The sequence below is a fragment of the Watersipora subatra genome, chromosome 10 (assembly GCF_963576615.1).
Source record: "Watersipora subatra chromosome 10, tzWatSuba1.1, whole genome shotgun sequence".
In the NCBI taxonomy this organism is placed as follows: Eukaryota; Metazoa; Bryozoa; class Gymnolaemata; order Cheilostomatida; family Watersiporidae; genus Watersipora; species Watersipora subatra.
Window position 1 is genome coordinate 8,455,599 of NC_088717.1, and position 23,361 is coordinate 8,478,959.

Genomic DNA, 23,361 nt, shown 5'->3' on the forward strand with positions numbered 1-23,361 from the left:
TTACAATTATAACAAATAAATCCAGGACACTGAGCAGCATAATGGTCTCTAAAGCTTTTGCAGACAACACACTTAATGTTACCTGGCTTACCGTACACTTCTTTCTTACCTTCGCTCTGGTTCTTACCCGACTCACTCCCCTTCTGCTTACTAAACACCGTGTTACCTTCTGAATCCCTCGTCACCTTCACACCTCCACCCCTGCTTCTACCTGCACCGCCGCTCTCGGCACCACCACCTCCCGGCGAATCGCCAGCACTCTTCATAAGTGATAGAAAAGTAAGATTGGTCTGATATCAATCTGAAACTATAAACAAGGTCATTTATAATATTCCATACCATATTTCTTAGGTGGTTTACTAACTCGACCTGAGCTAGTGACAACAGGTTCTCTACTAAGAGGCACAAATTTACTTCTAGAATTTCTTCTAGGCGAATCATTACTATTTCCTGGAACGAGTCTATTCTCAACAACAGAGGTTTCCTCCTCGTGTTCACTGATGCCAGGAGTTTCCTCCACGTGCTCAGCCACACCAGGAGTTTCCGCCCCTTGTTCAAGGATCTCTAAATCAGGGATCATGTTCTCCTGACTTTCAGATAAACCGTTGGCATTTTTTACTATTTCAGAGTTGCCCTCTTTTGAGGAGTAGCTATCCAAGGAAAGACAATTTTCCTCAGAAGAGTCAGACGATGTGTTTTCGTCATCAGAATTCAACAAAAACAAATGTTTTCTATTTCTGCGTATTTCACTCATGCCTACATTGACCCAGTAACTTTCAGGGGATTTATCCTTTCTCAAAACTATACCTCTTGAACCTACATCTGTAGGAGCTTTTACATAAACCATTTGGCCAGGTTTTAACTCGTCTAACTTTGAAACTCTATACTTTTTATCCCACTGTTTCTTAATTTTCTTTTTACGTCTAATTTCATTTTCTTCAAATAGTTCATAGTCTACATCACTTTCATAAGGGAAGCCCAAGTTTGATCTAATAGCTCGACCAAAAATCAGATCACTTGGCGTATATCCTGAAGCCAAAGGTGTAGTCCTATACGCAGACAAAGCCACATCTTTATCTCGGCTTTTCTCCCATAATCCTTTTACAATTTTTACGGCGCTTTCTGCTAAACCATTAGAACAAGGATACCGGGGGCTACTAGTAGTTAGAATAAAGCCCATTTTCTCTCCAAAGTTTCTAAATTCTTTACTAGCATAACAAGTTCCATTATCAGACCTGATAACGTTGGGTATACCAAATCGAGAAAACAGATACTTGAGCACTCGAATTATCTCTCTTGCAGTTTGAGATTCTATATGCAGACATTCTATCCACTTCGAATATTAGTCTATAGCTATCAGATAATATTCGTTATCAAACACAAGTATATCTGAACCTATCACCTCCCATGGTTTAGAAGGCATTTCTGCTTCATACATGGGCTGGTGTTTAACTTGACCATGCATAATGCAAACATTACATCTACTTATATAATCTGCAATCTCCTTACTATAACCAGGCCACCAAAAATGACGCTGAGCTCGTCTGCGACATTTCGTTATGCCTTGATGACCTTCATGACAAATTTCCAAATACTGCAGTCTTAATGACTTGGGAATATACAGCCTAGAGTCATATAACAATATATTATTATAAATACTTAATCTCTCTCTAGATCCATATAAACCTATCAGTTCTTTACTAGAACCATCCATTTCAGATGGCCAACCAGAATATAAATACTCTATACACTTGAGAGCATCTGAATCTTTACTAACCTCTTCTCTTAGTTTCTCTTCTTTAACGTCCCCATATGCAGAAGAGGAAACTATCGAGTTAACATAAGCTTCTACCTTATTACAAACAGCTTTACTTACCTCATCACAAACAGCACCACTGTTCGGACGGCTAAGCAAATCAGCAATGAACATATCTTGCCCAGGAGTGTGGAAAATATCATAATCATATCTCATTAGTCTTAACTTAAAACGTTGTACTCTTACAGGTAGTTTAGACAAATCCTTTTCACCTAAAATCGCAATTAAAGGCTTATGGTCAGTCTCTATTTCAAATTTTCTACCAACTAAATAGTAATCAAACTTCTCACATGCCCATGTCGTAGCTAAAGCTTCCTTTTCGACCATGGCATATCTACCTTCAGTTTCAGTCATTTTTCTAGAAGCGTATTCTACAGGTTGCCACGCACCTTCCTCGTTATACTGCAGCAAAACTGCACCTAGTGCATTTTTACTAGCATCAGCAGAAACTCTATGTTTAGCATTTATCTCAAAAGTACATAATACTGGACTATTAGAAATTTCTTTCTTAACAGTTTCAAAAGCTTCTTGTTGGTCAGGACCCCAATACCATTCCGATTTACTACCCGTTACTCCATAAATCGCAGTACATAAACCAGCTAACCTTTTATTAAACTTCATCAAATAATTAACCATTCCGGTAAATCTCCTGGCCTCCTTTTTGCTCCTCGGAGGCTTCATTTCAACTATAGCTTTTATCTTACCTGGGTCTGGTTTAATACCAGCACTGCTAACCAAATGTCCTAAAAACTTCACCTCGGTACATCAAAATTCACATTTTTCTTTCCTCAAAGTCATCCCAGACTTCTCAATTCTATTTAAAACTTTATGTAAACGTTGCCAATGTTCGGTTACAGTTTTACCGTAAACTAAAATGTCGTCCATCAAACACACAATTCCGTCTAAGCCTTTCAATATCTTTTCCATTTCCCTCTGAAAAAATTCAGGGGCTGAAGATATCCCAAAAGGCATTCTCTTAAAGCAAAATCTACCCCATGGGGTTACAAAAGTTGTCAATTCTTTGCATTTCTTATCAAGTCTAACTTGCCAAAATCCAGAGTTAGCATCAAGTTTGGAAAACATAACTCCTTTTGCCAGTTTACTCAACATGTCTGATATCCTAGGTAAAGGATATACTTCCCTTCTAACACATTTATTCAAATTGGTCAAATCTACACACATTCTAATCTTACCACCTTGTTTTGGAGCGATGGTAAGACCAGAACACCAATCAGTTGCTTTTTCTATAGGTTCTATAACCTTACTTTCCAACATTTTATCAATTTCTTTTTTAGCTTTTTCACGCAAGCCTGCTGCAATAGGCCTAGGCGCGTACAATCTAACGGGTTCAGCATTCCTATATATGTCAATACTAAAAATACCAGGCATTGTTCCTAGTCCCTTGAATGTTTTAGGAAATTCCTTCAAAGGGTCAAATTCATTAGCACACAAAGCATTAATAACTGCTAACAAATTCAACTTCTTAATCTCGGGCATACCTAAAAGATTTCTTCTAGAACCTTTAAGTATGTAAACAGATGTATCAATAGCTCTGTAAGTACTTTTAATAGCTACATCAGCTACTCCTAAAACATTCAATCTATTTCCATCAGCTCCATTCAAAATTTGCTCGGGTTCTTTTAAATTCAAACCAAGCTTTCTACTAGCTTTCTCAGTCATAGTGGACACATCAGCTCCTGTGTCAAAAGTAAATTCCATATCCTTACCATTCACAGATAAATTTCTGACAAATTTCTCGTCTAGTCAGCTGCTATTACTAGACTCAGAAAACCTTACTCTGGGAGAAGGACTTCTTCTACCTTCACTACTTCCACTACTTTCGTACCTATCTCTCCTTTGACTCCTACGTACCTTGCAGTCCTTAATTGTGTGCCCTTTGGTAGCACAAAAAAAGCATCTTACCTCTGGACAAAATCTGATTTCATGTCCTCTCACTCCACAACCATAGCATTTATCTGCCCCTGGAGATGAATACCGTCTAGAATTTTTGCTAGATCTATCATCATATCTCCTCGGGGAATACCTGTCTCTACTTCTCCTACGCCATTCAAGTGGTCTCTCTCTAACAGAATCCCTAGATGAACTACTATAGTCTCTAGAGCTTCTAACTTTACTATAGTCTTTATCGTATTTACTTGACTTCCTATCCTTACCATACCCTCTAGATTTATTTTTGTCTCTAGAAGATACTCTATTCATTTCTTTCTCATTATCTGAATCAGAGTCAAATTTAAACTGACTATCTTTGTCCTCTGATTTGTTTTCTACTGCGTCTACTTCCAATTTCACATTAAAATTGCCTGCTTTGACGGTTTCCATAGTTCTTTCTGAATCTCTAGCTATTTTTTTAGCTCTCAAGATGCCTGAAAACTTAGTCCAATTCAAGTCATTTTGTTGCATCAGCTGGGATCGAAGAGAAGATTCTCTCAACCCATTAACTGCAATAGCTAAAGCAAATTCTTGTCTCAAAGCATCATGTTCAGTTCCAAAAGTCATTTTTCTACTTAAATCTTCAATTCGTAATAAATAATCATTTTCATTTTCTCCTATAGCCTGACTAGCAGTTACAAACTTCATTGTTTTAACATAAACAGTTTCTTCAGATTCGTAAAAAGTTTTCAAAAGTTCCATGGCTCCCTCGTATGTAGAAGTTGCACTTTTTTGATCAAAACCTAAAGATGTCAAAGCTGCTCTACCTGCCTTACCCACGGCATTCAACAAAGATACTAATTTCATTCTACCTCTAAATACATCAACAGTTTCTTCCTCGCCATCTATTGTAACTTTTTCTTCCCCTAATCTCAGTGTGATCATTTCAACGCTTAGATCAAACTCATTTAACCAATTTTTCCATGATCCACCAACATCGTCGCTATTAATTACTAGTTTCGGAAAGTCATTAAAATTCAAATTTCTAGCCATATTCAAAAATAGCTTAAACTTACCTCCGAACACCCTTCGAAACCTCTATAACAATGTAATCACCACTCACCTTGTATAGTGTCTCCCACTTATCACAGAAAATACACCACGGAAAACCACTAACCACTGTATCACCACTATCGATGGCCGATATCACCAGTTATTCACCACTACACCACAATATAATAACGTATCACCGATCACAATTCTCCCCGAACAATCCTGCCTACGACGCCATGTTATATTGCTGGGGGAGCAATAAAGCACTCACCGTGAACTCCTGATCACAAGAAGCCGTCAGCTTGGTCTCCAGTCACTATATAGCGATGGGGGGTCACGTGTCTCCTAGACGTCTAAGCCGTAGCCTAATAGCCGTCTAAGCCGTAGCTTCCAGTAGCTATAACTTCTAGTAGTCTAAATAGCCTGTGGTTCTTTATTCCTGAACGTGTTACAATATGAATATATAACAGTATACAAGTGTATTGCTTGCCTTGATAACACCGTGAGGCTTATATTTGAAAACTAAATATGTAGATGTAAATAGATTAGACATTATAGAACAGCTTGCGTCATTGGCTTATATGAATGTGTCATACTTATTATGAAAATCTGATAAGTTTTTTGTGCTAAGTTAAAATTGCTCTACCAGCCGCATCATCAATGATGAAATTTATTTAGCAGAACTAGTTGAACCAAACACTTCATTTCACATATAACTAAATATGAAAGCTTCCGCTTTAGCAAAACAACAGGATATCAAGTAACTGATAGTAAGTCTGACTCTAGAGCTATGTGTTTGTAATGTAAAACGTAAAAAGAACTTTACTAGTATCATTATTCAAAGTTTTGAAAGTTTATCATAATAGTATTAATAATTGTTAATAATAGAAATTTAGCAAGGTTTAGCAATAATAGTATTGCTGGACTTTTAAGGTTTAGCAACTGCTCGCAACAAGAAAAGCCAGCGCGTAAAGTCCAAATCACGCAAGCTAAGAATGCTTTAACATCTCATGAGACAAAAAGAAGTGTTACAAATACTCTAAAAGTGTTTGGTGGTCTGTAAAAACAAAGATTTATGGTGATATTCAACTTCTTCCCAACAGTTTCTAAACTGAAAGAATTAACGAAACAAACACAGACCAACCCAGTTGATTAAAACACTTCATGTTAGAAAGCAGCTAGGCTTGTTGAAGGTGCCTACTACATGACATGCATTGTATATAAATTAATTGTGCTCAGTAAAACTTTCTAATGACCAACCAAAGTAGTCTGTGCTAATAAACCATAAATAAACACTGTCAGGAAAACAATATAGAGCATACACTATGTATAATTTAAAATCTCAAAGAATTTTATTTAAATTACTTTCATCGAGAAAACAGTTTATATCGAGCTGGGTATTCATAACCATACCTGCGTAACTTTGTTTTTAATGATATGATTGCTAAATTTAAAAACTTTGTTTAATTTTCATCTGTGACATCTAAAATTCTAAATCGGATGTATTAGGAGACAGTTTTGCATTAAATACAAGTAAATCGGATCTTTAAGGAGACAGTTTTGCATTAAATACAAGTAAGCTATTTTCAGTCAAAGCCTATAAAACAATCATTTCATCATCGATAAATTATTTCTATTGTGAAACTAAATACTAATTAAATGAAGCATCACCATTTATTTATAACTTGATAAACCAACAGTTACTTTCACCTGCATCATAACAAACAATTATACTTATATTTTTGTCATAAAAAGCTGACATGGTGAGAGTAAAAAAGTCACAATAAAAATCACCTGCGTTTTCAGATGAAGTTATGCCTCCAACCACAACACCACAAGCGACCACAGCTCCCCAAGTTGCAATATCAGCACAAACTACAACCACACCTCATCATGTTATAACACCTCAAACCATGACAATGCCACAAGCTAAAACAACATCACATGTTGCAGCAACACCTCACGTTACAACAGCACCTCAAGTTACAACAGCCCCTCAAGTTACAACAACACCTCAAGTTGCAACAGCACCTCAAGTTACAACAAAGCGTCAAGCTATCACAACATCTCAAGCAATGACAATACCCAATGCGATGACAACACATCAAGGTATAACATCACCTCAAATTATGTCAACTCCTCAAGTTATGAAAACACCTCAAGTTGTAACACCTTTAAGCACTACTACAATGCAACCTTTAACATTGACCACAAATAATGCTCAGCTTGGTAGAACCTCTTCACGTCCAACATCGTCAACAGGATTGTCTGTCATAAGATCCGGAAGTACAACAAGTTCAAACTCACGGGCGTTTACCCCAATAGTTCCGATCACAAATGCTATAACACATCTTTCCATATCTCGCAAAGTTGTTCAATCTGGAACAACAACTCCTTTTCTTGCATCACAAACAAGTTCATCCCTGAAGCCAAGTGCATCTACTTCTATGGCAACTGTGATTCCTGGCACCACACCTTTCTCCATTACTTCTCCTAAAAGAAACACCAGTCCTTTTTCTGCAACTATTCCTTCTGTGACCCAAACTGCTGTTACTATTGCCTTAACAACTACTGCTACTACTGCCTTGCTTGCTGCAACAACTAAGTTAGCTAAAACAGCCACAAATTTTGATCCATTTCTCACAACAACTAAAATTACTTCAGAGCAACCTGCAAACAAAGTGACACAGAACGACCTAACTGGTAAGCATCATAACTTACCTTCATTGCTTACTAAAGTATTTTTGTCTATGACTATCAAATTTATGACTTTGTTTAGAATTTATGAATTTAATTGTATCGTGCTAGTTAAGACAGAATATACATTGTGAAGCCATGAATATGTTTAGTTAACAATAGTTACTCATCATACTAATAAAGTTCACCAGTCGAATGTGCAGCGTTGCGCTTATTATTTGGGAATAGAATAATTACCTAAATAATGTTTGGATAACTTACTAGGCAAGCTAGATCTTCACTAAACTCCTTTTTAGCTAAATACACACATTTGGGCCAGCTTAACAATTGTGGTGTGCAACTGCCAACAGTGCTGGTAACTAAGACCAAGCAAGCTCTTTAAAATAAAGTATCTTGACCGATCTAATGAATATTTGCCTAATGAAATAATATATTGCGTGTGGCCTAATGGTTAAGTTTGGCACCTCTAGATCTGCAGGTTCTGAGATCAAGTCTAGTTCTATATGAACTTTTCCTTGCTAGGTTTTAGTTACTATTGCTGAGCACTGGGTTTAAAAAAAAGAGAAAGCGACAAAAAGACAAACACGAAGATTAAAATACATGTATATAGATACATTGTTATACAACTTATCACTAGAATGTTTAATAAATGCATGTTTTTTTTAATTTTAAAATTTTCTTATTTTGACAGCTTTTAATCCGCCAGCGCATTCCAGGCAGTTTGAGAGTTTTATCAACGCTATAATAATCCATTTATGCATTCTATTGTAGAGATCACTACTGAGACTGAGTAAGTATGCAAATATTTTCTATGAACATAACTGAAGCCCATGTTTAGGACTACAAATAATGGGTGTTAAATTGCTGGCAGTAACTGTCATTACAATCTATCTCTAAAGTTTTCATAAAAAGTGAAGAACACAACAATTTTTGTTTTTTTCAAAAAGACTCAAATTTTTGCCTTAAATTTTTATGAAAACCACCAAGATCGCTACAATCATAATTCTAGCCAGCTTTAAAAACAATACCAATTACAAGATCCTCAGAAAACTACAAAAATTTTAGCATTGATCCTCCAACCAGCGGTGCTTTCTTATTGTAGTACAAACCAAATTGATAAAACAGCTTGCTTATACTTCAGAGCAATCTTGGCTTTGCATATCAGTGTATACTCTTGAGAAATGTAGTGCTGAAACAAGAGTTCTCCGCAAATTTAACAGACTTGTTTTTTTCATCAAATCACTTGTTTTTAATTATATGTATAAAAATTCAAAACAAATAACTAATGATTTTTAAGACTCACTGTTGGTAGAACATGCATAATCAACTTTTAAAGTTTTTAGTAAAATATAACGTAACATCTCTCTAAAACTCAAATTGATATTTTAATATTTTGATTCTGATTTAAATGTCAGAGACACTAAAAATTCAAAGCACCATTTTTCATGACTCAGCACACAAAGTTGGATTATTCAAAATGTTTATGATTTTTGCTTTTAGCAAATACGCAATGCGAAAAAGCAGCATATGCTTACTTATTCGGTTCTGCTGTCTATTCAATAAAAAAGTTCTGTCATGGTTTTATTATATTAATAAACAAACAATAGGACATTACAGTTTCAAATAATTGGTATCGGTATGCAAATAGGTATAGGTGGTAAAGGTTGCACGGTTGTTTTCTCTACCTCGACCATTAGCTGTTTTGCATCAGCTGCAAGCCCTTTCAGCTAGTATCTGATTTCTCATTGCATCTTGTTCTTCTACTGCTGTAATATTAGCCTCGCTTGAAGGCCAATCAAAAGATATTTAATTATTGACCATTTTCACAGGCGACCTATCCATAGTATTCACTTCCAAAAAGTTACTGCCACGTGAACTAAACGGTCCTTATCAAAAATCATTGACGAGTCTATGGCTGACATGACAAGATTATCTGTCATTGCTACAGCACTGCTATCTGATACCCCTTATATGTCTAGGTATGCCATCCTCACACATTGCCAGGCCAGTATTCCCTGGGGCGGCTGGCTGGCTGAGCAGCCCCAACTTTTTAGGAACTTTCTGCGGCTGAGTACAGTCAAACTTGAATAACTTGCCCTCAAACAAAATGTAACATTTCATCTCAAACACAAGGTTAACTCGAACGGATTTGTTTGGTTCGTTCCAACACAATGATAAATTGCTTCAGATAACTCGATCTCAACATCATTTATTCGAAAAGTTATTTTCCCAACGGCTATGGAGACGGTTTTTATCGCTGTAGGATACCACTTTATTCCAAGCCATAGAGACAAACATCAACTTTTAGAAGTTTTTAGGCGTCATTATTACCATCATCTGTGGCAAAATATTCTTGTTAACGACCTTTATAAAGGTTTGCAAAATATCAAGTTTTACCAAACATCCGCTTGGCCATGTCCAATCGAAAACGTGGAAACCTCCGTATGAACTTAAAATAAAATCGGCAATATTGATCTTTGTTAAAACGCTCAAAAAACATGTTTTTTTCTGATCGTTTTAACTGCGGTCAAGTTTTGGCTATTTTAATTTTAAAAAGTCTCATAAGTCACATTACCTAAAACAAAACAAATCTCAAAATATAGAAAAATGCTGATACTTCCCAACAAAATTTTTCAAAACTTCACACGAGAGGCCCGGCTGAGGCCCCACATAAGAAAAACCTGTTGGGGGCTTACACCACCCCCTCAACACCCTCAGGTGTTCATAACTAGTCGCCTAACTTTAGCCGCCTTAACTTGCAACCAATGAATACAGGCCTGCACATTGCGCATAGAAATGATTCTGTTAAATAGCACCCAATGCCATGTGTGAAAATGACTTCACCGATACCCCATCACTCACATTGAAATCACTTTTGGCATCTTTCCTACATGCCATGCTGTTGATATCAAAAGGCACTGTTTATTGTTATCATAACAACCTATTCAAAAGAACATAAGTTTCCTCTATCTTTTTCCAAGGGGTCACATTAGACTGGAATAATGCTTTCTCAAGCAAATTTCTCATTTTTTGACCACAATTTTATTGTTCGATGACTTCCCTCAACTATTCCATGACCGCTTGGGGCATGATTGGCTTGAAAATCAAAAGAAATTCTCTAATAATCAGTCAATTGTTTAAAAGCTGCTGACCTAAAAGCCACGGAGTTGTCCATCAACTAATCATCACACAACCCTCACTCAACTATGGCACAACACAGCTGAGCCACTCTCCACCCTGCTGACTCAGTCGGCAGTCTACAGCAGGTAGTAAACCATGACAGGTCACAGTCCAGTACTGAAAGAAAAGGTCAAATAACCATAACGGGTCACGTCGATAGCAAATCTTCACCAGTTTTCCTTGACAGCCAAAGCTCTGGCTGCCCGATATTTCCATTTCCACAATGCAACTTTCTTGGCATATCTCACACAAAAGTTGCTGATTCTTTACTTGCTCTGGGAACAGATCATTATGAATTTGTCTCACAAAATAAAGCAATTGTCAACTTGCAAATTATGCTGCAAATGCACCGTCCAAAATGTGTTTTCAAAATTTTAACCACTGAAACTTCTGCTGCTTCACAGTCAGCATTTCTGTACTTGAACCAATACTTGAGTAGTATGGTCATTTAATCAACTTTGTTCCCTCTACAAGAAACAAAACAATCATACTGTAAAAGGCCTACTTGAGGATTGTCTTATAAGTCGCCTTAATCACATTGTAGCAAACATCTTTCTGACACATTTAGTCTGGAAATTGTATTGCCCCTCAATCGTGTAAGCAGGCCAATAGCAAGCATGAGGGTTTTGATTACCAATGCAATCATTTAATTAAAACATCCACCAACTATCTTAACTAACAATTGGTAATGTGCTGATGGACAGACTCTTTTGAAGGAATGAAACATTTTTATGACATTGTTATTGACTTCTAAGGCCATGCTAAAACAGCTTGCATCATGTTATAGCTAAAGCGAACTACCAGGGTTAATCCTTCAAATCCTATTAACTGAAGACGAGGTTCACGTGGTTAGCGCGGGCCAACCTAATATTAACCTGTAATATTAACTCCTTCTAACTAGGTTATCACTCCAGCATCAGAAAGAACCATAATTGTTTCCTACTGCTTGGCTTCAGCAAGGAAAGCTGCTAATGAATTACCATTAAGCATGGTTTTACACTTCTCTGCAAAACTAATCGGTTTTGCATATGGATCAACACTGACTCAAAGTCAGTCTTAGACGCAAGTTGAAGCCTTGGGCCTGCTCATTGGTAAAGGCTACAAGCCCACCTTGAAAACTCTGCTCAATAGCTTAGGTTACCTGATGACATCTGTAGTCTCCCTCGAACTGATCTAAACAGTCCAAATGAGCTTCAACTTTATAACCGTTCTCTTACTGGCAAATGAGTAATCAGTGTCGTTTGTTTTGGTAAGGTCTAAAATACTTGGCTGATCTTATGACTTTTTAGTTGAAGGCATTACCCCACCATCAGGTGACCAAACAGAAGAGTGGCTCACAGATCAACATCCATGGGAGGAGCTCAATAGGAGCGATTACTTTACAGGTGCACTATCGATTATAGGCAATGATTTAAACATTTACCACCACTGACCTATTGTAAATGCTAGCAAAACCAATTTAAAATTACACCGTAAGCCTTGCTTGAACCGCTGGCTACAGGTCCAGCTTCTAACAGAACCAAAGCAGGTGCTTAATTGCTTCTAACCAGTGTGCTGGTTCTAACCATTGTGCCAGACCAGTGTGCTGGCTCTCTGGCGCTATATACCATCAGGTATGACCACCAATAAATTAATGACCACCAGACTTCTAAAGCTCTGAGTAAGCTAAAGTAGCCTTTCTCAGGCATGCTTAGAACATAAAAAAGGAAAAATTTGATTCACACGTTATAGGTGCATCACCAGCAGTCTCTTTATAAACCACTTTCACCACACTACATTGCTCAAAAACTGCAGTAGCTACCCAGTTTGAACTGGCTATAAGAACCTGCAAAATGTATTTTTAGGTACTAGGCAGTACCAAAGGACTCTAAATCAAAACACCGGCAAATAGTAACTGAAAAACACAGAAATACTGTACAAAACATCAACCTATCTATATCCATGGTAGTATCTGTATCTATATGTGACCAACAAGATCGTGAGAAGCCATCAAACTGGCTTTACTGTCTTTCACTTCATTTGAGCTGCAAAAAAAGTTCAGGCCAAACTCAAAAATTGTCGATACAGTTAATGTATCAGCTCATTAGCAATAAAATCCCACAGCTAGTAACTGTAAAATAGTAAAAACCAATCATAATCAAAGACTTAATGTACAGAGTGTACCCACTTTAGCCTACCTCATGACTGCCATTTTTTTAAATAGGTTTGTGATGCTAATACATGTTTCTTCACACTTTCAAAAATACATAAAGTTGGCTGTATGTTTAGTGCTTAGTATTGTCTCTTAAATAATTGAACACGAGAGCTAAATTTTTGATGTTTTTAACTTACAGGATTGACTCAGCAAGTGGGAAAGGGACAGTATACGCAATCATTGGCATATCTAGTATCCTCGGAGTGTTAGCTGTAGTCGAGCTCATTCTTGTCATGAAGCAAAAAAAGTTAGTATATTTGCTCAGAGGATTTGCTGCGGACTAGCTTTTTATTCTAAATCTATCAATACGTCGTTAGTACTTTGGTCTATTTGTGTGCCTGTATATTGCTAGCTTGTATTGAGCGGCGTAAAGAAAGTTGTTAAATAATAAAATTGGAATCTAACGTAAAATAATTTGTCACTACCAAACAATATGCCGTTTTTTAACTTAGCTTTGCTTTTTAAGGCGTGAGTTGGCACTTGTTGCTGCTATCAAAGAAAAGGTAGTCAATGGTGAAGAAACTGCATCAAATTCACCTGAAATTCCTAAAAGGGGCATAGAAGAAGCCATGAGAAAAACAGATGAGAAAGTGAAAAGAGCTGAGTTCAGAATGCGACAAGCAGAAGCACCATCATCATGGGTACGTATTCTGAGATGTATGCTGCTTTATGTTATTTCTACAATAGTGAGTCAACTTTGAAGTCACAAGATTGCCACTATCTTGCGAGTTTTCCAACAGGGCATAGAAACAGAAGAAGCAAGAAATGTTTTTTCTCTCATGTCTAGTATGCTGCCAGAGCAATGCATATCCAGCATATACTATACTGTCTATTTACAGCGTGAAGTGTATTTGCAAACATAGAGCACCGAGGTAACAGAATATTAAAGTATCAGACCTTAGGTTGCTCAGTTGTATAAAATATGTGCAGAAAGGCTGCTGGGTAAGAGCATAAAATGTAAATAAATCTTTCGGTTTTAAACTTGCAAACATTAGGCGGGCCTGTTACATCATCTTCTGAAGCATTCCTTAGACAAACCTGGAACTCAATGGCGCATCAAATCTTTCATATTTATTAAAATATATACATCGGCTTTGAGTGAGAAAAGGTTCACCTCAACTAACTGCCAACCTTGAAAACCAGCCAACCTTTGTTATTTTCAGTTGCTAAAAACTCCTTTTGGAAGTGGTTTTCAAATTCTTCGGTACTTGTAAAAGAAGTCAGCACTTGCAAATCTTTTTCCTAAACCAAGTCCTATTGGGTTCATCATATGGTACGGGGGAAAGTACATATATTTAAAAAAAAATTGTTTCTTCACCCCGGACACTATGTATGGATGGTAAATTCTGCTCTAACTCGGGTCTCCTACCAGAGACCTGGGAGTTTGAACACTCGCCTCAAGATCTTAGCTGTTCCCAATAGCGCACTTTTTTGTAACTCACCTGAATTTATTGCTGTTGGTATTTGGGCAAGCCACATTGTATGCACCAGGGTTATTGCGCCCAGTGCCCCAATGATTACTGGGATTACAGTTGTTCTTACATTCCAGCATTTTTCGATCTCTTCTCCAAGAGGCAGGTATTTCTCTACCGTTTCTTTTTCTTTGCTGTCTATATTGTAGTCATTGGGTACTGCTATATCTATTATAGTAGCCCTCTTGTTCTCCTTGTCTACCACCACTATATCTGGTTGGTTTGCTAGAACATGCTTGTCAGTTTGGATGTAGAAGTCCCAGAGGATCTTAGCGCGGTCATTTTCATTGACCTTACCAGGAGCTTCGCACCAGTGTTGTGGTTTAGTAAGGCCATACTCATCACATAGACTTCTATACACAACACCTGCGACATGATTATGCCGCTCAGTGTATGCGTTTTCTGCTAGCTGCTTGCATCCGCTGATGATGTGTTGGATGGTCTCAGGTGCATCTTTGCACAGTCTGCATCTAGGATCGTCCCTAGTGTGATAGATTTTTGTTTGGAGTTGCCTTGTTGGGAGCACTTGCTCCTGGGCTGTCATGATTAGTGACTCTGTATTGGCCGTTAGGTTTCCCTTTTTCAGCCACATATATGTCTGGTGAAGATCGCCAACCTTAGATATTTGTTGGTGGTAAGCACCATGAAGAGGTTTGGTGTGCCAGTCAGTTTCCTCATCATCAGGGTGTAGGTCCGTTGTAAGAGCAGCCGATTGAAATTCAGCTAGCAACTTATCTGAAGTGGCGATGGAGGCTGCATATGCTTTGATGTTTTGTTCCTCTTTTTTCACTGCCTTCTGTACACTTTTGAGTCCCCTACCGCCATTTTTCCTATCAAGATACAATCTCATAGTATCAGACTTTGGGTGGAGTGTTCCATGCATGGTCAGCAGTTTACGAGTTGCTATATCTGTTTCTTTGATGACTTCCTCAGTCCACTTTATTATGCCTGCTGGATATCTTATTACTGGCAGTGCGTAGGTATTTATTGCCATGACTTGGTTCTTGGCAATGAGCTGGCTCCGTAAGACCTGCCGAAGGCGTTTCTTGCTCTCAGTAATGGCTTTGTGGCGTACCTCGGTTTCGTGGTTGAGGTTGCTTTGCATAATCCCCAAGTACTTGTACCCTTCTTCTATATCTGTGATGGTACCATTTGGCATTCTTAGGCCATCTGTGAGCTTAGAATGGCCTTTTTTAAGAATTAGCCTACCACAATTCTCAATACCGAAGGCCATTCCGATGTCCTTGCTGTATACATGAGTGAGGTGTATTAGCAAATCAATGTCCCTTTCATTGTTAGCGTACAGCTTGATGTCATCCATGTAGAAGAGGCGATTTATCTTGGTGCCACTCTGACACTGGTACCCATATTGAGTCTCCTCCAGCATATTGCTTAGAGGGTTTAGGCATATGCACAAGAGCAGCGGAGATAAGGAGTCACCTCTATACATACATTAATATATATATATATACATATATATATATATATATATATATATATATATATATATATATATATATATATATATATATATATATATATATATATATATATATATATATATATATATATATATATATAGACAAAGTGGATGCTGCACAGTTCGTTACAGAGTGCTCAATGATAAATCAGAGCTAAATTATAAAATATGTATAAGTGGAACTTCACTCTATAAGTTAAACATTTTATTACTAATAGTTTCATGTGGTACAATAAGTATCACACTCTTCAGATAAAATGTTTAAAATGAATTTCATACACCAGTAATAAATACGCTGTTATGCAGAGTTAGATAAGCTGATAATTGGATGAGTGTACAGAAGCCAAAAGCCAAATAGTTAAGTGATACAATTACGTAGCAAGAACTTAGATGAATGTCTGCATGATGATAATAGCTCATTACATTTATTAAGAGTGCCTAGTGATGGTCTGTGAATAATAAAGAATTTCTCCCATAAGCATAAGTTACACTTGTTGGAGATAGTCTTGTATGCTTTAGCATGTCTTAGAGTCTTCCATGATATTGTGTAGTTGGTACTATTGTCCTTTACTGACCATATATATTTACTTAATTCAGTAGAGTTTCTCTTAGATGGGTGGTTGAAAGAAGCTTTACGGTTAGTGAATCGCGTCTTGAAAGTGTTCTCTGTTAGTCCAATGTATATTTGGTCTGGTGAATCGGTGTTGGTTTTTACAGTAGCCTGGTAAATTAATGATGTTTTCAGGCATTCTCCATTCTCCATTCTTGTAGCTAATTTTGATATTGCTGCTGTTAAATATTTTATTGAATGCTTCAATAAAACAGCAAATATCTACCAAGAAGCACTAACCAAGAGTGGATATAGCCACCAACTAACATACCAAAAACATCTATCTACATCTGAAACTAGACAATGCAAACGGAGCAGGACGATTACATGGTACAACCCACCTTACAGCAGTAATGTCTATACTAACATCGGCAAACTCTTCATCAGGCTAGTCAAGAAGGAATTTAAGACAAGGCACCCACTACATAAAATATTTAACAGCAACAATATCAAAATTAGCTACAGTTGTATGTACAATATAAGAGAGTCCATCAATGCTCGCAACAAAATTATACTTACTGCCAACACCGCAAATGAAGACCAAACATGCAACTGTAGAAAAAGAGAAGAGCGCCCGATGAATGGAGAATGCCTGAAAAGATCATTAATTTACCAGGCTACTGTAAAAACCAACACCGATTCACTAGACCAAACTCTCATTGAACTAACAGAGAACACTTTCAAGACGCGATTCACTAACCATAAAGCTTCTTTCAACCACCCATCTAAGAGAAACTCTACTGAATTAAGTAAATATATATGGTCACTAAAGGACAATAATACCAATTACACAATATCATGGAAGACTCTAAGACATGCTAAAGCATACAAGACTATCTCCAACAAGTGTAACTTATGCTTATGGGAGAAATTCTTTATTATTTACAGACCATCACTAGGCAATCTTAATAAACGTAACGAGCTATTATCATCATGCAGACATTCACCTAAGTTCTTGCTACGTAATTGTATCACTTAAATATTTGGCTTTTGGCTTCTGTACACTCATCCAATTATCAGCTTATCTAACTCTGCATAACAGCGTATTTATTACTGGTGTATGAAATTCATTTTAGACATTTTATCTGAAGAGTGTGATACTTATTGTACCACATGAAACTATTAGTAATAAAATGTTTAACTTATAGAGTGAAGCTCCACTTATACATATTATATATATATATATATATTTATATATATACATGTATATATATATATATATAAAATATGTATAAGTAGAACTTCACTTTATAAGTTAATATACATGAATATACATGTATATATATTTATCTGTATATTTATATATCTATTTATCTATAAAAGTTATATTTATACACATTAGTAAATGTGTATGTACACGGTGTTTTGAGTAAAAACCGGGCTGATATAAAACTGTGTACTAAAAAACTGGTTGTTTTTTAGTACACATAGTTTTAAATCTGTATATCTATATATCTATGCATCTATACACCTATACATCTATACATCTACACATTTATACATCTATAATACATCTATACATATTTACATCTATACATCTATACATCTATACATCTATACATCTATACATCTATACATCTATACATCTATACATCTATACATCTATACATCTATACATCTATATATCTATATATCTATATATCTATATATCTATACTCATGCTACAGACAGTACTGTTTTGGCTATTGAAGCCTTATCAGTGCAGCTCAGAGCTTAGGTAAGGAACACAAATCCCATTACCAATGAGAGTTGACTTCCTGCCATCAAAAAACTAGGTTGCCTCACAGACTTTAAGAAAGTCAATGTGCTGGCACCAGAGTGCTCAAATCGCAAAAGTGATGAGCTTTTCACAAAGGCTAATAGTGCCGCACCTCTCACAGAGTGCTCAACCAAACCAAAGTGAGGGAGCATGTACTCATGCTACAGACAGAACTGTTTTGGCTATTGAAGCCTCATCAGTGCAGTTTTCTTTATATTTATATATATATTATATATAAATATATATTCTATATATAATTATAATTTTGCTGTCTGTTGCATTTTTCAGCTTTTTTTGCCAAAATTGCTACAAGTTTGTAGTCATAGCCAATTTATGTTAAAAATCTTTGATATTGATAAGCTGCGTATTCAAAGTTTAATTCATGGTAGATAATTTTTAGTTGATGAATTTGAGAATGAGTTTCAAAATTTTAATTTGGAAGCCGCATCGCTTTTGGATATCGAGAATGATGCTGCCGGGCTTTAGGTATGGTTTTTGGCTACCGTCTCTCAGATTTAGAGTTGCATTCATAAGGTTTATGACTTGTTTGTTTTATTTGATGGTGAATTGTAAACTGTTTTTCTTGAATACTTCACATAATTTCTGTATTGTTAAGCTTGCCTTGGTGCTCCTTCACCTGTGGCAGTCTGTCATGTTTATATAGTTTGACATTAAAACTGATCCATTTAGTTATATATATCCACTAGTTATAGATATCCACTTAGTTTATATATATATATATATATATGTATATATACATATATATATATATATTATATATATATCATATATACATGTATATTATATTTAGAAAGCGCTCTTGCTAGAAGAGCAGGCTAGTCGTGGCTTCCTACTAATCAGAATTATTTAGATCAAAACGAACATAACTATTACCACTTCCTTTGCATTTTATGCAGAAGTTCTTGCACTTCAGATCGAGCATGAGCAGAGGCTACCAAAATCCTTTACATAATACTCAAAATTCAACCAAATGATGTTCATTGTCTTCGCATTGCTACCTTGGCATTTTACTGGCACTATTAACAGATTATTTTATTTAAAGCAGATTATGTACTAATTAATAACATGAAATCGACTAATATTATATCTTGCTGATTCTCAGTTTTGTTAGACAGAATGAAAGTTAAATATTTGTATTAAAATCAATACACACAGTATAACTCATGTTTTACAGTTAAACTCATGACATTTAAAGTCAGTTGCCAGATGTACATGTTTGATTCCATACAGAATGTCGTTAGCTAGCACTGTCCAAGTACATCAACTCTCAGTGTTACATACCAATGTAATACTGATTTCCCATTAAAAAAATTCCCCATTACATATAATCAAATCTCATGAAAACGCATACAAGCGTCACTTTATAAATTTGTATGTTTTATACAGATATCTTCTAGTGTCTAGCAGAGAGCTCACATGTTACTGAAACAGACTCTAATACTTAAAGGAGTGAGAAGTATACATCAAACTACCCCTTAGTTTTGTTTTAAGCCATACACATACTATAGCAAATACATGAATAATAATGTTTCAAAGTTTATTTGTTTTGATGACTTTTTACCATTTACGCTTCATGACCTTACTTATCTCACGTTGAGCACACAATAAAATGAGTTATCACAAATGAGTTGGTTTTTTCCCGATTTTAGTGTAACATGCAACCCGTTACAATATGCAATAATATGCAACACTATGTAACGATATGTAACAATATGCAACAATATGTGAAAACATGCAACAATGTGCAACAATATGAAGCAATGTGCAATAATATGCAATAATATGGGCAACAAAAATTGCAAATGATCATAGAATGTGGCTATGCATATATTTCACTTCTCCCACATAAGCTAGGGTTGATACATTTGAGAAGTTTTCCGAGAACAAAGTGGGTAATGTCTAACTGGCTGGAACTCAAAAATCACTTTTGTAGGAGCTACACTACTTGGTATGTCAACATTTTTTATATTTGAACTGGTGTCAATGGGACAAAATCTTTGATCATGAACATATTGTACGTACATAGTAGAAGAAGTCATAGGACATAGGAGAAGTCTGAGTATGCATTTTTTAGAGTTAAGAATTGATAACAGGTTAAAGGCAAAAGTTAAATTGGCGATAACCAGCCAATCTGCATGTAGCCAGAGCTACATTTATATCCTATAGATATAGCTTAGCTAGAACTAGTCTAACATTATTCCGCAGCAAAAGTCATCTCTTTTGACAAAGTTCCTACAGGTTTGCCCAAAAACTTCTGCTTCACTGTTCAATGGTGAGTGATGGGGGGGGGGTGGTGAAGGCAATTTTTTTAGAATTTTTTTGGCAGCAAACTTAGCAGCATTGTCTGTGACAAGTTTATTTAGTAGACCTTCTAAAGCAAATGTGTTCAGAACTTTTTGACATACAGTATATTTGTTGTGACATTGGCGGTGAAGTGGGGATTGTACAATGCAATATTTTGCTGTCTGTTGCATTTTTCAGCTTTTTTTGCCAAAATTGCTACAATTTTGTAGTCATAGCAAATTTATCTTAAGAATTTTTGGTATTGATAAGCTGTGTATTCAAAGTTTAATTCATGGTAGGTAATTTTTAGTTGATGAATTTGAGAACGAGTTTCAAAATTTTAATTTGGAAGTTGCATCGCTTTTGGATATCGAGAATGATGCTGTCGGGCATTAAGTATGGTTTTTGGCTACCGTTTCTCAGATTTAGAGTTGCATCCATAAGGTTTATGACTTGTTTGTTTTATTTGATGGTGAATTGTGAACTGTTTTTCTTGAATACTTCACATATTTTCCGTATTGTTAAGCTTGTCTTGGTGCTCCTTCACCTGTGGCAATCAGTTATATTTATATAGTTCGACATTAAAACTGATCCATTAAGCAGCAGCTGAAGCAGCAAGTATATTTCTATTAGTTCTCATGTCTTTACCCAGTCATGACTACCCATTGTCATTGACTAAGGAGTGTATATTTTTCATTTTTCTGCTGTTGGTTTATGTGAGATAACAAAGCTTTATCGGTGTGCCAAACAATACGTTTTTCATCTTTTGTCACACGAGTTAAGCTGTTACCATAAATGAGTAAATTTTTGAAGGGTTTTCAGGGATTAAGACATTGAATGCTCTTGTAACAAATTATACAAATGAGTGTGCTTTTGTCTCTTGCATATACCAGAACTAATATATTATATTGCTAGTATTACGGCATAAACCTACATTAGTTTGTTTGGTTGTTTGCTTGTTTATTTTGGTGAGTATTGCCTTGGTGACTTTTTGTAGTCGTGATTGAGTGAGGCTAAAGAGCTTACATGATGGGTAATTGGACAGTTGTCTTTATTGTCTATTACTGCTATGATGCTGTTTTTCTGCTCTTTTAATTCTTTATTCGTAAGTTCAACCTAATTTCTATGTTTTATTTGCACACTTGACTATTTGTTACGGTGCACTGTTCTGTCACAGTCATGGCAAAAAGTCAAATCTCCTTTTGCGCATATTTCCTTTGCTGGCTCTGAGCTGCACTGATGGGGCTTCAATAGTAACAATGGTGCTGACAACTGCCATCAGGTCTGTTTGGCTGGTAGTCTTAAGGTGTCGGACAGTCTCTTTGGCTTTAGGCTTGTAAATTTTGATATTTTCCATGCTTCATTTATAGAATTATATGCAATAAAACGTCTCATACACCGGCAGACATACATGCTCACACACATGAACACACATTTGCATGCACACGCATGCAGACACATGTGCACAAACAGCTTATAAAACCACATCGATAATATAGTATGATTGTATATTGATATTGATAGCATGACCGCAAAACTAAAAAACAACATTGCTTTGAGTACATTTGCTCTCATTTGCTCCAGGCGATCATGTATAGTTGTACTGTAAAAAAACTGCAGCAGGACTTAGCCCTAAACTATGTAAGAAGTGGTTAGAACCATAGATGACTGTCACTGCATACACACTGCATACAATTTCACATATATGCTATGTATGTGCAATGACATGAAACTGCTTAGACATAGACTAAATTCAAGTTGTCTTAAGCCATGCTATTGTAAATGTTTAGTGCCAAGTGTACATCCAGACCTAGATAGGATGGTAAACTCTGAAGATTTTAACAGTAAACTGCCCGGATAAACAACTCTACAGACTGCTTCTGCTACAGAAAGTAGCATAGCTATTGACACTCCCACACCAGTTGTAGCAGAGAACCCTGCAACTCAAGCTGACTCTGACTTAGATAGAGTTGACAGGCTCTTAGATACTTTTGCGAAACAAAGTGTGCAATATTTCAAAATAAAATGGAAAGGTTTTAGTGATCGCACCGGAGAGCCAGCGAAAAATATTCCTGATTCTTTAATAGCTGTTTTTTGTAGGAAAGAGAAGAGAAAGAAGAGTATGAAGTAGTATGTAATTAGGCAAATTAGATAGTAGGGTAGTATATAGTAGTAAATATGAGTAGTAGTATATTATGCTTGTTTGAAAACGTCTAGCGAAAGTTAAAAAGCATGGTGTCTGAGAAGTGACTTTGGAATTGTCTTATGTTTGATTATGCTTACATGTATATTATCATTTACTCAATTTATTAGTTTGCATAGGTAGTCAACATTTATATTGATAAAAATTGGACATACTTTTAAATCTAGCTTTTCATAGAGAATAAGTAGCTTGTAGACAGTTGGTAGAATAAGGAGTGCGAATATTGAATCATGTACCATGTTGAAGAATGAGATTAATTCAACTTGTGAAATAAAGAGGACCATTCATCATGTATAATCAAAGGACATGCATGTGGTTAAATAGTTAAATTAATTAGTTAGAAGCGCGCTAGCCAGTCATCGTGTATGTTTAAAATATATGCATGTGGTTAAATAACTAAGATATAATAAGTTAAATTTACTGTGATAGATTAGCCTTAACTGCACCTTGATCCAAGTTATGAGTTGTCTAGTCATGACAGGTTGTGACCTGTCATCCATTGGTTCTGGGGTTGAGTGGCTCATTTTAGATTAGTAGTTGGGACACTTTGAACTGGTCACCCGGCATGCCCGCATGGCGGGAGCTGCTGTTTCTGACTTGCAAGGAGGTTCGCTCACTGGACGAGGCTTTTCCTTTTGGCTTGTCTGAGGTGTTCTTGAATGTGGCAGGTTGCGGAATGTCAAAGTTAGGTTAACGTGACGAA

The 23,361-nt window shown here is 36.2% G+C and overlaps 2 protein-coding genes across 2 annotated transcripts; one reads left to right on the forward strand and one right to left on the reverse strand.

Moving 5' to 3' along the window:
• Positions 1-319: 319 nt before the first annotated feature.
• LOC137406729 (uncharacterized) lies at positions 320-2,452 on the reverse strand. Its single transcript, XM_068093345.1, has 2 exons — positions 1,660-2,452; positions 320-1,311 (listed from the first exon to the last, which is right to left on the reverse strand). Exons 1-2 carry the CDS (start codon positions 2,450-2,452, stop codon positions 320-322), a joined length of 1,785 nt encoding a protein of 594 aa, XP_067949446.1.
• Positions 2,453-6,573: 4,121 nt separating this feature from the next.
• On the forward strand, positions 6,574-23,352 carry LOC137406730 (soluble scavenger receptor cysteine-rich domain-containing protein SSC5D-like). The gene is made up of 5 exons (XM_068093347.1): positions 6,574-7,462; positions 8,228-8,246; positions 12,970-13,077; positions 13,297-13,471; positions 23,188-23,352. Exons 1-5 carry the CDS (start codon positions 6,574-6,576, stop codon positions 23,350-23,352), a joined length of 1,356 nt encoding a protein of 451 aa, XP_067949448.1.
• Positions 23,353-23,361: the final 9 nt, after the last annotated feature.